At 51.1% G+C, this 13,924-nt stretch overlaps 7 protein-coding genes across 7 annotated transcripts; 4 read left to right on the top strand and 3 right to left on the bottom strand.

The window, feature by feature from the left end:
• Window positions 1-831: 831 nt before the first annotated feature.
• Window positions 832-1,824, top strand: N7498_005302 (putative mannosylphosphate transferase (Mnn4); the record flags this gene model as incomplete). Its single annotated transcript, XM_058452364.1, has 3 exons — window positions 832-1,197; window positions 1,249-1,676; window positions 1,731-1,824. 3 exons carry the CDS (start codon window positions 832-834, stop codon window positions 1,822-1,824), a joined length of 888 nt encoding a protein of 295 aa, XP_058308902.1.
• A 499-nt stretch (window positions 1,825-2,323) lies between these two features.
• On the top strand, window positions 2,324-3,331 carry N7498_005303 (putative zinc metalloproteinase; the record flags this gene model as incomplete). Its single annotated transcript, XM_058452365.1, has 1 exon — window positions 2,324-3,331. The coding sequence occupies one exon, from the start codon at window positions 2,324-2,326 to the stop codon at window positions 3,329-3,331; it is 1,008 nt and encodes a 335-aa protein (XP_058308903.1).
• A 1,237-nt stretch (window positions 3,332-4,568) lies between these two features.
• On the top strand, window positions 4,569-5,675 carry N7498_005304 (aldo/keto reductase family protein; the record flags this gene model as incomplete). The annotated part of the gene is made up of 3 exons (XM_058452366.1): window positions 4,569-4,695; window positions 4,758-5,163; window positions 5,213-5,675. The coding sequence occupies 3 exons, from the start codon at window positions 4,569-4,571 to the stop codon at window positions 5,673-5,675; spliced, it is 996 nt and encodes a 331-aa protein (XP_058308904.1).
• A 1,815-nt stretch (window positions 5,676-7,490) lies between these two features.
• Window positions 7,491-8,964, bottom strand: kat1 (putative 3-ketoacyl-CoA ketothiolase (Kat1); the record flags this gene model as incomplete). The annotated part of the gene is made up of 4 exons (XM_058452367.1): window positions 7,491-7,983; window positions 8,034-8,610; window positions 8,660-8,840; window positions 8,894-8,964. 4 exons carry the CDS (start codon window positions 8,962-8,964, stop codon window positions 7,556-7,558), a joined length of 1,257 nt encoding a protein of 418 aa, XP_058308905.1. The 3' UTR covers window positions 7,491-7,555.
• A 530-nt stretch (window positions 8,965-9,494) lies between these two features.
• On the bottom strand, window positions 9,495-10,295 carry N7498_005306 (uncharacterized protein; the record flags this gene model as incomplete). The annotated part of the gene is made up of 1 exon (XM_058452368.1): window positions 9,495-10,295. One exon carries the CDS (start codon window positions 10,293-10,295, stop codon window positions 9,495-9,497), a length of 801 nt encoding a protein of 266 aa, XP_058308906.1.
• A 521-nt stretch (window positions 10,296-10,816) lies between these two features.
• Window positions 10,817-11,831, bottom strand: N7498_005307 (uncharacterized protein; the record flags this gene model as incomplete). The annotated part of the gene is made up of 2 exons (XM_058452369.1): window positions 10,817-11,715; window positions 11,810-11,831. The coding sequence occupies 2 exons, from the start codon at window positions 11,829-11,831 to the stop codon at window positions 10,817-10,819; spliced, it is 921 nt and encodes a 306-aa protein (XP_058308907.1).
• Window positions 11,832-12,059: 228 nt separating this feature from the next.
• N7498_005308 (DASH complex subunit ASK1) lies at window positions 12,060-13,584 on the top strand (the record flags this gene model as incomplete). The annotated part of the gene is made up of 4 exons (XM_058452370.1): window positions 12,060-12,181; window positions 12,240-12,346; window positions 12,413-13,385; window positions 13,448-13,584. The coding sequence occupies exons 1-4, from the start codon at window positions 12,091-12,093 to the stop codon at window positions 13,582-13,584; spliced, it is 1,308 nt and encodes a 435-aa protein (XP_058308908.1). The 5' UTR covers window positions 12,060-12,090.
• Between the last annotated feature and the right edge of the window lie 340 nt (window positions 13,585-13,924).

Here is a 13,924-nt window from a genome sequence, read left to right on the forward strand (position 1 = left end):
CGAGGGTTCCTTGGCATCGCTCGCCAAGAGGACACTGCAGGTTTAGCGTCCTTTTCCCCATTTGGGCAATGGATGTCTTTCCTCAGAGGCGAGAGGAGACGGGCGGAAAGGATCTGCTCGGTATTTCGTGTTAGTTCAATTGGTGAAAAGGATCTGTTCTGCACCTCCCTGAACTCCCTTGTCACCCTCGAAAGTCAACTTGAGAACCACAAGTTTCAAGAGAGACAATGTCCATAGGGCGCGTCCGAAGCAGGAAAAGAGGCACGCGGGTAAGAGACGAGAACCCCCGATTCCTCGTTCCTCATATTTTTGCCTTTATTTTTTGTGCTCTAGCGCTGCCCCGGAGCATCGTGTTCGCGTTCGTATTCGCATTCCCTTCCTGGATCTTCACGAACGGGGCCATGGAGGATGCTTCTTCGGAAGCATTCACCATTAAAGTCCCTCCCCTCCATTGCCGTCTTTTGACAGGATCCGACATTTGGGTCCATCGGTGGGGACTCCGGTCCAATCCGCCCCGCACAGCGGGATTTCAGGGTGTAGATATTGTCTTAGTCTTCCGGCTTGGTCGGATGAAATGGTTCTTTGGTTCTTTGGTTCTTGCCAAGATCTCCTGCTTTTTCATTTTTGTATTCTCCATTCATTCTCTTGCCTCTTAAATGCACGTCTATACACCCGGAAACCGGCACGTAAAGCCCTACAGATCTGTACATGCACGACTAATTGCCCGCCGGACTATTCCCAGCCCTGATCGAAGCTGCAGCATGCGAACCGGCCCATGCTTGCATACAGAATCGACCTTATAGAAAGGGCTCCCTAGTTGAGGGACTGGAGATGCGGTGGCGAACTCTCGTGGCCCTCGTCTTTGCACTCTGGTCTGCAGTGGCGGCGCTACCCTCACCCGACGATGCGAAGACCCAGTCCGCACACGGCGTCTATACCGATCCTACACTGAAAGACCCATTATGGTGGAAATATGGACTGAACGCGACCGCCGAGTATAAATACTTCCATGAGCCGGGCCGTGACGATATTTTGGGCCATTACGATTCGCGATACTTCACCGGGCCCGTTGACGACGCAGAGCGCGCAGACGTGCTTACCCATATGATCCGCGCATACCTCGACTTCTTCAGCGAGAATGGGCTGGAAACATGGATTGCACACGGCACCCTGCTGGGCTGGTGGTGGAACGGGAAGGTGGGAATACACGCCAAAGCTTGTTGATACACAATCTAAAGGATTTACTAGATTCTCCCCTGGGATTGGGACATGGACACCCAGGTCCCCGACACCACGCTCGCCTACCTCGCCGACAATTACAATCAAACCATCATCACGTACATATCAACCGGTACTGGAAAGAAGCGAGACTACATATTGGACATTAACCCGTGGTCCCGACAGCGCGAGCGCGGACAGGGACATAATATCATCGATGCGCGCTGGATCGATATCTACACGGGTCTCTACATCGACATCACCGGCCTGAGTCAATTGGAGCCTGACCACCTGGATATTTGGCAGTGTAAGAACTTCCACAAGTACCGGCTAAAGGATATCTATCCGCTGCGTTGGACTACGTTTGAGGGTGTTCCGGCAAAGGTGCCGTTCCAGTATGATTCCATGTTGATGGAGGAGTATTCGGAAACAGCTTTGACTCTGACGAGGTTCCATAAGTGAGTATTGTTTCTTCGGCGTTTCTGGTGCTGATACTGACTCTCTTGCGTTAGCCATACTTGGTTCCCTCATCTGGCGGAATGGATCTCTGATGAGGCCCTTGCTAATCTGACTATTAAATTGCCCGAAGACCGGCAGTATAAATGATTGTCAACATTTCTCTTCTTCCGCGTTTTCATTTACTTCATTCGTCGAATTAGATCCACTCGACGTTACATGTCGTTATTTATTTCCATACCTGAAGATCTTTGCATTTGGGCCGGCTGGTTTCCGAGGCTGTCTTACCTTGGTTCGTTTTGCATAAATGCTTGGGAAAGGAGTTTTGTCAGGCATGGTGTATCTATATTGGGTGTTATTCTGGCCATGCACATCTTGCACTTTTAGCAAACAAATATGACTTTCTGGCTTCCATAGACGGAGTAAACCGAGGTCCTTAGTAATCTTTTAGTGGCCTTAGGCACAAACGCCCTTATCTCCGGGCTGACAAAGCTATCGCCGTGGAACCCCGTCGAATTCGCCTCAGCGCCTGCCTATTCGGGCTTTTATATCTACGCTCGCCTTTGCATCTCTATACCTTTCTTTCTCTCCATACGTCCCGTGCGCCTCTGCCTTGATACATAGAAGCTCACTTGTTATGGATTCCACCATGCAGGTAACAGTGCACCACCATGGAACCCCGCACAGTTTCCAGCTCTCCACCTCAGCAACACTACAAGACCTCTCCGCAGCTATCGAGAGCGCTTTGAATATCCCAGTCGAACACCAGAAGCTGCTCATAGCCCCGAAACCAGGCATGCAAAAGGCGCCATTCCCACCAACAACTCTCTCCGACATCCTTCCCCTCTCCTCACCCAAGTTCAAGATCACCCTCCTCGGCACACCCGCTAAAGCAATCGCCGACCTCCACGAACAGGCTACCAGCGAGCGCAAACGCCAAGAAACACGCGCATCAGCCCTAGCTGAAGCCCGCAAAAAGCAGCCCACACCATCTCGCAGCAGCGGCATCCACACCCTCTCAAGCAACAGCAACTACACTTTCCACCGCCTCCTCCCTCTAAACTACCTCCCAAACCCAGACCGCTCCCTTCAGTTCCTTACTCGCCTACGCGACGACCCAGGCATTCGCGCCGCAATGACAAAGCACAAGTTCTCGGTCCCGCTACTCACGGAAATGAACCCAGCAGAGCACACGACCAGCGAGTCGCGCACGCTAGGACTTAACCGGAACCAAGGCGAGGTTATCGAGTTACGGCTGCGTACTGATGCATACGACGGGTATCGTGATTATAGGACGATTCGCAAGACGCTATGCCATGAGCTGGCGCATTGCGTGTTTGGGCCCCATGATCGAAATTTCTGGGATTTGACGGCGCAGATTGAGCGTGAGGTTGAGGCTGGGGATTGGAAGTCTGGTGGCAATCGGTTGACGGGACAGGAGTTTTACAACCCGGCGGATTGGGAGAGGGTCCAGAGTGGGGAGGAGGAATTCATTGATGAGTGTGGGTGGACTGGGGGTGAGTTTGTACTTGGTGGGTTAAGGGATGGGAATAGGGAGAGTGGTGGGACAGAGTCTAGGAGGGAGATTCTTGCGAGAGCTGCTGAGGAGAGGTTGAAAAAGGAGGGTAGGAAGGAGACGCAGGATGATGGGAGGTGAAGCCCTCAAAGTACTGGAGGATGTGGAGGATGTGGAGGATGTGGAGGATGTGGACATCCAATGTTGTACATTTCGTTTGATACCCTGATTAATCTTGATCTATTTGTTTTTATAAACTTACGTTCTATATGCCTTGTCAGTATATCGTCATAATCATAGCTTTACACTTATTTTAAACATATCGAAGAACATCGAAGATTCCTAAGCACAGCCGTTCCAAAGTTTCCTCACCCTCCATACTTAGGCTGCACAACTGGTTCCTATAACGAGGCGTCTTAAATACTCACCCAAGGAGCCTTATCGTTATTGATGTAATAGGTCGCGGACTCAACGTCCTTTTGCAGGATTTTGGCAAGAGCGGCTCTCACAATGTCTTTCCACAGACTACATCCTTTCACGAGAAGGATCAATGAGGCTTAGGGCCCCCATCCACCACCAAGGCTGTGAATTTGAACACGCGAATGGCATGTGACCCTAAAACCCAGCCCGAGATTTTAAATGACTTGCGTTTATAGATATTCATGGCGTACCACCAATGGCAAACAATCGCTAGAACATAACAGCAGATTGCAGAGTTTGATTGCGGTGGCTCTGCCGAGAGTGTAGAGTGGGTGGGCGGAAATCTCAGTGATTTTCTCGGGGACCTCTACATTGATGACACGGGCATTGGTCTGTCTTCGCCCTGCATGAAAATAGAATGCTGACTATCTGTATAGCAACGTGCATAAGGGGACCAAGGGCTACCAATCTAGAGTCCAAGCCGCCTATTCTAGATGGTACCGAGGACAGACTCGGGTCTCTCAGCGAAGGAAATGATGCGACGATTCGAATACCCTCCGAGCTAATGCCTACAGACAATCATGCATGAAATATGAAAGGCTAAAGCTAGATTGATTCAGCCTACCTAGGCCGTTTGTAGTTTACTAAAAGCATAAGGAGTCAAATGTACCATTCTTCTTGAACTCCTGCGCTAGTGCATGTCCGATTCCTCCTTTACCGCAACTTCATAACGCCTGTTGGCGCCATCCCCGAAGCCGTTACTTGGCGGACTTAGGCCCCGGACTTAAATTTAACGCCGATAAGACGTCGGTTATATCTCGCCTTTGTTCTATGAAGCCCGTCGGGGACAGCCCTGGGCAGGGTTCAAAAAGTGGGCATAGCCGTCGAAAGGGGGCATATACACTAGTACTCTAAGTTGCGCAGTTCTACTATCACACAGCCTACGCCTAGAGATAATATGCCCGAAATTAGCGGAAAGGAAGTCGGCCCTATTGGCTTTGGCCTCATGGGATTAACCTGGCGAGCAACGCCGCCAACGCAAGAACAGGCCTTTGCGGCTATGAGCGCTGCAATCAAGAATGGATGTATGTAATGAGTTTTCGTAGCTACCAGTTCTGCCGTGTCCCTTCTCCGCTAATATCTATAGGCACCTGTTGGAACGGCGGTGAATTTTATGGCCCGCCCGATTATAATAGCCTCGTTCTTCTAGAGCGGTATCTAGAAAAGTACCCCGAAGATGCTGACAAGATCGTCCTGAATATCAAGGGCGGAGCCAACCCCCAAACCCACCAGACCGACGCCTCACCGGAGAATACGCGCCGTAGCCTGGATGACTGCATTGTGCAGCTGAAGGGCCGCAAGAAGATCGACATATTTGAATTCGGCCGTCGGGACCCGGCGGCCCCTCTAGATGTGACGTTTGGGCTCATTGAGAAGGAGTATATCCAAACCGGCAAGATCGGAGGCATTGCGCTCTCCGAGGTGCGGGCGGAGACCATCCACGAAGCTGTTAAACACACCAAGGTCGTCGCGGTGGAGGCTGAGCTCTCCTTGTACGTTATCCTCGCCGTTTGAAATCATCACGGGTGTTAACTAAAACAGGTTCTCCACCGACATCCTGGAAAATGGCGTCGCAGCGGCCTGCGCCCAGTACGGGATTCCAATCATCGCCTATTCTCCTATCGGCAGAGGCATGTTGACCGGTCAATTCAAGAAATTCGACGACCTCCCGCAAGACTCGTTGCTGCTCTCTTTCAACTTCCCACGCTTCCGGCGGGAGAACTTTGAGAAAAACGTGCAGCTAGTAGAGAAGGTCGAGGAGATCGCCAAGAAGAAGGGCTGTACTCCCGCGCAGCTCGCGATTAATTGGACAAGAGCGCTCTCTCGACGTCCGGGGATGCCCACGATTATTCCTATTCCTGGCGCCACCACTGCGGAACGGGTTGAGGAGAACAGCAAGCTAATTGACATTACGGATGCGGAGATGGCCGAGATTGACGATATCCTGACCAAGTTCACCCCAGCAGGTGGTCGGTACCCCGAGATCTTCCAGGTCAACACCTAAAGTATTGTATCTAGACTGCATCAACTTAGCTATCAATCTGAACTGTGCGGATTGCTCGACTTCGTAGATATGTATTGCGTATAGCCTTGTCTGATCTCGAACGAGGTATTTTGATCTTGGCATCCGTCAAACCAGATATAGAACATACAGGGGCCTCGATTACCGTGTTCACACTTTTGGTGGTCTAGCGGTCATTTTTGCATTAACAGCATCATAACGCGCGAAGTATAGACATCTACAAGCTTACCGAGGCAGTCTCGGTCGGCTCCATCGTAATTTTCCAGCTGTTCATTTCCAGCAGAAACTGAGCAACTAGAGCGTTGCATTTCCAAAATGCTAGATGGAGGGGAGTGCGCCCACTGCTATCAACATTGCAACCAAGATCAGGGATTTCATTCCCCAGTTTTTTGACTATCTCCAAGCTGTCATAAACCACGGCTAAATGAAGAATGTTCTAAATTTCTAACTGTTGCCTTTCAAGCATCTATGGCGAAGGTAGCATTTTCTCTAGATCGGTGCCAGGGATATAATCCATAATGATATATCTCTTTCGGGTCTCCGGGTCGATGAAACTATCATGAACCTTTGGCAGTGGAACGTTGCTTTGCGTGCAATGAATCTCATATTCTCTGCCTCTAGTGGTGGAATAGAAAAGCCAATCTTGACTGCGAAGCGATCCCGGACCCGAACAACCTTGATGGCGTTTGTCCGTACACTCAGCACATCAGACGAGGCTTCGATCTCTGCAACCGTTGGTAATTCGATTTCCTCGGGCGCATTGTTGGCCATGCTGTGAAGTAAGAATCGTGGGTCTGACAAATCTAAGCGCCCTCGTCAAATTTGCGGTTGCCCAAAAGAATAGTGCGCATTGCTACTCTTAAATGCTAAAACCCCTTGATCTTTCAAGGAAACGTTCTGGACGCAAAGCCAAGGAGGAAGATTGAAAGAACCATTTGCTCAATTGCAGGTTGTGTGATGTCCAAGTCGGACGCAATTGCAGGCAATGCTGGGGCTACAATTGTTAAGGACAATGGACTCATAAGCACGAACGAGCTCATGGCAAAGACAGCTTTCCATTTTCTCATTGGTGTCTAGTTTTTCGGGTTTTCGGGATTGTCTTCACCATCCCAGTTCACCTTTTATCGTGAGAGGTTGCAAAGCAGTGTGTTTAGCAAGCCATAGGATGAAGTCTCATAAGAATCATTTCAGACTAAATGGTGCCATTTTCAAGCTTTCTCTCCTGAATTGGACTGCCAGGTGACTTCGCCTCTGTTTATGTAGATTGTCTAGTATTAATATGATCTTTGACTGTGCTCGACTGCTGTAGAATTGACTCTAGGTTTATATCTGCTCTATGAAAGTGGTGACTCAATTAAGATAGAAAGATGACGACCAGAGGAAAAAGAAATATCCTCGTCCAAGTCAGAAGGAAACCAGAGAGTGTAGAGTGCGAGTAAAGGCATATCGAGATGATCAAGGATAGTATAATGAATGTTATGGGGATTAGTATAGAGAATCCGGCAGGCCCAAGTATAAATATGTACTTCATTCTCTTCCACTGTGATGATCCTAGATGAAGTACACCGAAAATACAACTAAGTAGGGACATTGACGGTTATATATAGATCTACCCTTAAGGAAGATTGGATATATAGGAATTGTGTCTTAAGCAGATCTGGCCGGTTCGTTACGGTCTAGCCGATAGTAGAGTTTGTCCATAGGCTTAGAAGAAACTGACTAATTCACTCGCGTCCTTAACCAACCGCGGCTAGATGTAAGAATCATTTTGCAGATAGCAACAACCTTGAAGCTGTTCAAGTACAAGGATCTGACACGCAAGCAGAAAAGGCTCTTGAAGATTCATAAGTATAGCTACATATTTAAACCTGCTCGTTGACGAACAATCCCGCCATACCCTGTCCAGTACCAATGCACATACTAGTAACCAAGATCTTCTTCTTCGTCCGGCGCGCCTCACTCAGAATAGTAGCGATCTGGCGCGCACCAGTAGCACCCAGAGGGTGACCGAGGGCAATGGCACCACCACGGGGGTTGACCTTAGCGTGATCGAGACCCAGAGTGTTAACACAGTACACGGCCATGGAGGCAAAGGCCTCGTTGATCTCGTAAATATCAATGTCGTTCTTGTCGAGCTGGAACTTGCTCAGCAGCTTGGGGATAGCGGCAGTGGGGCCGATACCCATGACGCGGGGAGGAACACCGGCGACGGTGGCGCCGCAGAACTTGGCCAGGATGGGCTGGTTCAGCTCGATGGCCTTGGAGCGGCGCATCAGGAGGACGGAGGCGGCTAGAATCTATTAGTTTGACTGTCTGTGGGATTATAGGAAGGTAACATACCGCCATCAGTAACCTGGCTGGAGTTACCACCAGTCGACTTATCACCAAACTGCGGGAACGCAGGACGAATCTTGGTAAGCGACTCATAGGTAGTACCAGGGCGGATACCATCATCCTTGGTGAGGGTAATCTGCTTCACCTCACCAGTCTTGGGGTCCTTAACCTTAACCGAGATGGGAGCAATCTCATCATCGAACCAGCCGGCCTTCTGCGCAGCCTCGGCACGACGGAACGACTCGGCCGCATAGCGGTCCTGCTGCTCACGCGAGATATTGAAGTCCTTGCCTACGTTTTCGGACGTCTGGCCCATAGGCTGCATGCAATCGGCAGCCTCCTGGTTGCGTAGCACCTCCTCGTTGAAGGGACGCTCGAGACGGTCGCCGGCGGCGGACATCAGCTCCGCACCGAGAGCGATACCAATGTCGATCTGGCCCATGGCGATTTGGTTGGCAATATCCTGCACGGCCTTCAGGCCGGACGAGCAGAATCGGTTTACGGATGAGGCACCGGCGGTGTGCGGGATTCCAGCGGCCAGGGCGGCGGCGCGCACCATGTAAGCGGCCTTGGCTTCGCCGACCTATTTCCTATTAGCTTTCTGCTTAGTCGTAGGGGTGTAATAAACGTACATTGCCCAGGCAGACATCCTCGACCAGCGCGGGGTCGATCTTCGATTTGGCCAGGGTCTCCTTCAGCAGAGCGTAGACGATGTAGTCGAGCTCGGTGTCCTTGAAACCACCCTTGCGCGCCTTGGTCAGCGGAGTACGCATGCACGAGGTAATGACGACGTCATCGGGGTTCTTCTGGGCGCTGTTTGTGTAATGTTAGATTGAGAATTTCCCAGTGGCGAGTTGCATACTTACATGGCGTTGAGGCCACCGCTGGAACTGGGCTTGAGGTGGCTCAAAAGAGAGCTAAGACGATCTGCGGCCATAATGAAGTGTGGAATGGAAGGCTATTGATGTATATATGTTAGTTTAGGCTTGATATAGTATCTGGTTTTGATCTGATACAGCTCTTCTTTCGGCTGGGGAGATTTTCGGAGGTGGTTGCGGGGAAGCTTCCAGACCGCGGTTGAGCAGTTTTCAAGGCTCGGGGAGATAGAAATGCGCATAGATAGAGGGTAACGAGAAACTTACTGTGGAGATAGAGAACACCAATTTTTGAGGAGAGAAAGAAAGGATGGAGTGAAGGAGAAGAGAAGACCAGAAGTAGGAGAGACTCCGCTTTAAGCTTCCCCGAAACTGCCGAGGCTCTTTCTCCTCGTTATCCGGCCGCGTACCTGGTACCACATTCCTCACATGATTCATTAGTCAAACAAAGTATCCACTACCTGTCGTATTTGGTATCCAAAGTTCTGTAGATGAGCCTAGGCTTATACTCGGAATACGAGATGCAAAATCACAGTTTATTTCGAATTCAGTCGCATCGGAACATACTAGGCTGTCCATGGGCATCTATTTCCTACCACGGGACAACGCCATTCTCGTCTGTATACTCCCCCGACTCGCCATCAACGCCCATAGTCGCCAATCGTACAATGTTAACCGCAGACTCCGACGCAGGCCGTCCCTTGCCGCGGCTGAAGTTGGTGGCTGTCAGGTTCGGACATGACCCATTAACTTTCCACCCCTTCGCCTGGAATTTGGCCGCATAGTGCAGGGTCAACATGTTTAGCGCGGCCTTGCTGCTGCGATAGATGGGGAAGCTGGGATTGGAGAGCCTTGGGTACCAGTTAGACAACTTGTCGATTCGAAGACCCAGTGATCCCGTGTGCGAAGACACAAAGACAATACGGGCAGGTGTCGCAGCTGACTTCTCGAGCAGAGGAGCAAATGCTTCGGTAGTGATAGCCGCGCCGGAGACATTAACTTCATAAGCGTCGCGATAGAGCTGGCGCAGCTGTGCTAGATCAGGCTTCTCCTGTATGCCTTCCTTCTCATTCTGGATTTGTCGGGAGTACATCTCAACTTCGTTGTTGATGCCTGCATTGTTGACTAGCACGTCCAGTCGGCCATGTTTGGATTCAACCTGCTCGACTGCCTGCTGGATGGATGCGTCGTCGGTCACGTCGATGGTGATAGGTTCCACGATCTTGCCGGTTGGGTCGAGCTCCTCGGCAGCCTTGGCACCGCGTGCAGCATCGCGAGACCCGAGGAGGATGTGGTAGTTCTCGTGGGCTAGAAGGCCCTTGGCGACTTCATAGCCTATGCCTTGGTTGGCGCCCGTAATGAGGACCACGGTGCGATCTGAGGTAGAAGACATATTTAGAAGTGGCTGAATGATTTATTCGCTTGCTTTATGTTCTACGGTAATCTCCCAGTTGTGGTCTTGTCGGTGGGCGGTTTAAATGCCCCAAGGAGCATTCCGGGGCATCGAGACGAACTCGGACATTACGTCGTAAGTCCGAAGGGAAGTCGACCAACCAAAGCACGCGGAGTCCAAGAAGTTCAGTAGATCGAATCCCTTCCCTCGGATGGTATATAGTGAGGTAATGCTGTCTTTTCAGGCTTTGTTTCTCCACCGTACAGATACGTGCCGTTGAAGAGTAGACTACAAATTCACAGAGCAATAAATCATGCAGACGTGTCCAAAATGAAGCAAGCCAGGAAAAGAGGCCCGTTGTAATATTGCGTTTATGAAAGTCCTCCATGCTTGAAATAACCTCGAAGCCAAAAATTCGTTCGCCAGCGAAGCAATACCTAAATCCCAGCCTGATCCGTCCGAGCCTTCCTGCGCCGTAGTCCCTTTACCTTGTGATATCCCAAGCCCAGTACTTTATCCCATTACAGCAATTCATGATGACCTGCATCGTCGTTGCTGATTTCACTTCCCACCTCAGACCAGCTGGCTGGGGTATTGATGTCTCCTACCGAGCAAGCGCCCAGGTCACTCAATGTGCCATCGGATGAAGCGTCGAATCCACCGACGTGACTGAAGCTGCCCGCGGTAGATGGGGCAGAGGAAATAGGATGCTGGAATTGATTTCCTTGAGCAAAGTCGTCAAGATCGGTGAGCAGGTCTTGTGGCTGCGTGATATTGGACCCCGAATGAGGATGGGCGTAGTAGATCTGTTGGCTGGCTTCCGTGTGGCTGGAAGTTGAAGCAGACATTGGTGACTGGCCTCTGACCGGAGAATCAGAGAATGGGTCAAAAAGAGTCTCCCCCGGCGCAGATGAAGTAGGAGTCAGCTGGACAACAGATTCCGAGGGATGGTTCGATGCGGTCTCTGAGGGAATATCGACATGGAGGTCTTGGCTCATGGTAGTGGCTTCACCTCGACGGCGAGGCTGAGAGCCTGAATCAAATCCAGTTGAGGTGCCAACAGGGTTGATACCGTGGTCATTCTCTGGCACTTGTAGATTACCGTCGCTGTCTACAAGAGTGTCGAAGCTGTTGAGCGGTTCCTGCGACTCTCTTATCTTTCGTCGAGACTCGAGCAAAACACCCCGCTTCATAATATCTGCACGAGCAATCCGTCTGCGTTCCACTGCAGCGTCCCCGGCCTCCTCGGTCATAGAGATATCCTCTCGGCGGATCTGGTCACCAGGCTGGATCTCATCGCCCAGGTTGTGCAAGGCCAAGGCAATCTTGCGTCGAGAAATGGTTACCCACTGTTGGAACTGTGGGGACTGGTAGACAGCCACCCCAGCAGCCACTAAAACCGAGACCGTCACGATGATACCTATATGATGGGTCAGCATACCAGGCCTCGGCGGGGAACTGATAAGATCCACCCCGGATGATCCGGGTCTAGGACATCCAGAAGATGGCCTCACCTTTGGCAAGTGGTGCAGGCATGCTGAAATATCGCCTCTTTCTGAACTTCTTCCTGGGTGACTTTCTAGAAGTCAAGCTTCCAGGTTCAGAAACTTGGAAACCAGCTCCGATGCTCCGAATGATGCCTGGGATCTTACATAAACCCCGCACCTGACCGGCGCAGCCCTTATCCCCGGCCCTAAAACACACCGCTTTGGGACGCGTTCCCCGCGCGTCTTGGAGCTTCAACCTTGAATGCTTGCTTGCGCTCTGGAGCATCTCCCTTCGGGCCTTTGGCAAGATGTCTCGCCAATCAATGCAGCCCCCGCGCCCACTTACCCTGACGGAGGAACTGGAGAAATTGGAACAATCCATTACTCTCACGCTTCAAGGTAGGACAGTGGTAAACAAACCGGTCGACAAAGTACTGATCATCTTATCTGCCGGCAGAAATCGACCAAAACTTCAGCCAAGCTCACCGGATCGTTACTACAAGTATTCTGCCCTGTGTCGAACAGTACACGGAGCATTCCCGCGACGTTTGGGAAGGTGCCAAGGTGAGTTCGATCTATAGGGGTTTGATGCCCAACAGACTATGCTGTTTATGCTAATTCAATGTCCAGTTCTGGAAGCAATTCTTCGAAGCAAGCGCCAATGTATCTCTGTCGGGATATGAGGAACGACCCAACGAGGGCGATACGACACAAGATCCCTCTGTCACGGAGGAAGAGCTCTCTGCCGACGTGACCCAGAGTACAACCGGAGAAGAGCCCGACCAGACCTACGCAACGCCCTCAACCAACCGCCCGGATATGCAACATGGTCATGGCGATGATATCGACCTTACCGAGCTCACCATCTCCTCGCATAGCACACCGCGTGCACCAGCTCCGCAGACTGGGGAAGAAGATATCACGATCTCATCTATCGAACACTCTTCCTACGAGAATCTGAGGAAGCAAATCAACGAAGCCGAGGCGCCTTTCGATATGCCCGATTCATCAACTCTTCCATCCACCCCCGGCCGTCAACATTTCTTCCCTCCCGGAGCTTCATCTGGAACCCCGATGTCATCTCCGTTCGTTCCCCCTGCCTCATCAGCAAAGTACCAACCCACGCCAGGGGACACCCGGTACCAGAAGCCTTCGGACCCGGTCCTCCACCAGATGCTCGACAAAACCTACCGCGTGCAAGCAACACCACTCGGCAAAGGATACAAGAACGTCGGCGGTGGTACGGCCAGCCGCTCCAAGTTCAACATCACACCCAAGCCAACCGCCTCGACCTCGCGGTACGGATATGACGACTCGCCGATGTCCAGCCCAGAACTCGAGAAGCCTCAGATGCACTCGGAGATTTTCTCATCGCCCATCAAGGGTGTTAACACACCCGGAACAAACCGCAAGCGCCGTACCAGCAGCAATCGTACTCGCGGCACCCCGAAGCCTGGTACAAGCGTGTTGACACCCGCGAAACCCGGTGGTCATCGCCCCGTGTGGGACAGCGATGACGACCTGGACGATGAGGATTTCGGGCCGAGTCCTCCCAAGACCATGCAATTCCATATCCCCCAGAGCCGATTGATGAAAACTCCTGGTAAGTCTTATTCCACTTTCGCTCCATCCTTTGTGTGAAAAACACTAATCGTATCTTTACAGCCAGAGAAGCTTCTAAGCGTATCGTGACCGATCTGCTCGCCACGGCCGGAGCGGGGGACATAACGGACGAAATCGACGATGACCAGAGCCCGAGTGTCATCCGACGAACGGAGGGACTTGAAGACAACACTTTTTAGTTGCATCTCTTTATGCGTGCTCTACACTGTATTTCTTCGTGTTTTTAGCATTCTGTATTTTCCCTACTTCGAATGGATATAGTGAATAGAAATACCCAAGTTTTCTTTTGTGAATCCCCAAAATTGGACTCTTAAACGCCCGAATAGAGAAACGGGCTGGCGATAATCACTACCGTTCCAAGGTTGATGATATGGGGGCTATTTTGAGGCTCGGCTTCAAACCAGACTTTCGGTCCCGAGTCTCACTGCTCGGGCCCGAATGAAGAGGTACAATATAAATTAAAGTTGAGGCTCCCCCCAAGTAATTTCATTCCATTCTTAGTCAACTGACTCTTTCTTT

The sequence above is a fragment of the Penicillium cinerascens genome (assembly GCF_028974065.1).
Source record: "Penicillium cinerascens strain IBT 15544 chromosome Unknown contig_5_segment0_segment0, whole genome shotgun sequence".
Classification (NCBI taxonomy): Eukaryota; Fungi; Ascomycota; class Eurotiomycetes; order Eurotiales; family Aspergillaceae; genus Penicillium; species Penicillium cinerascens.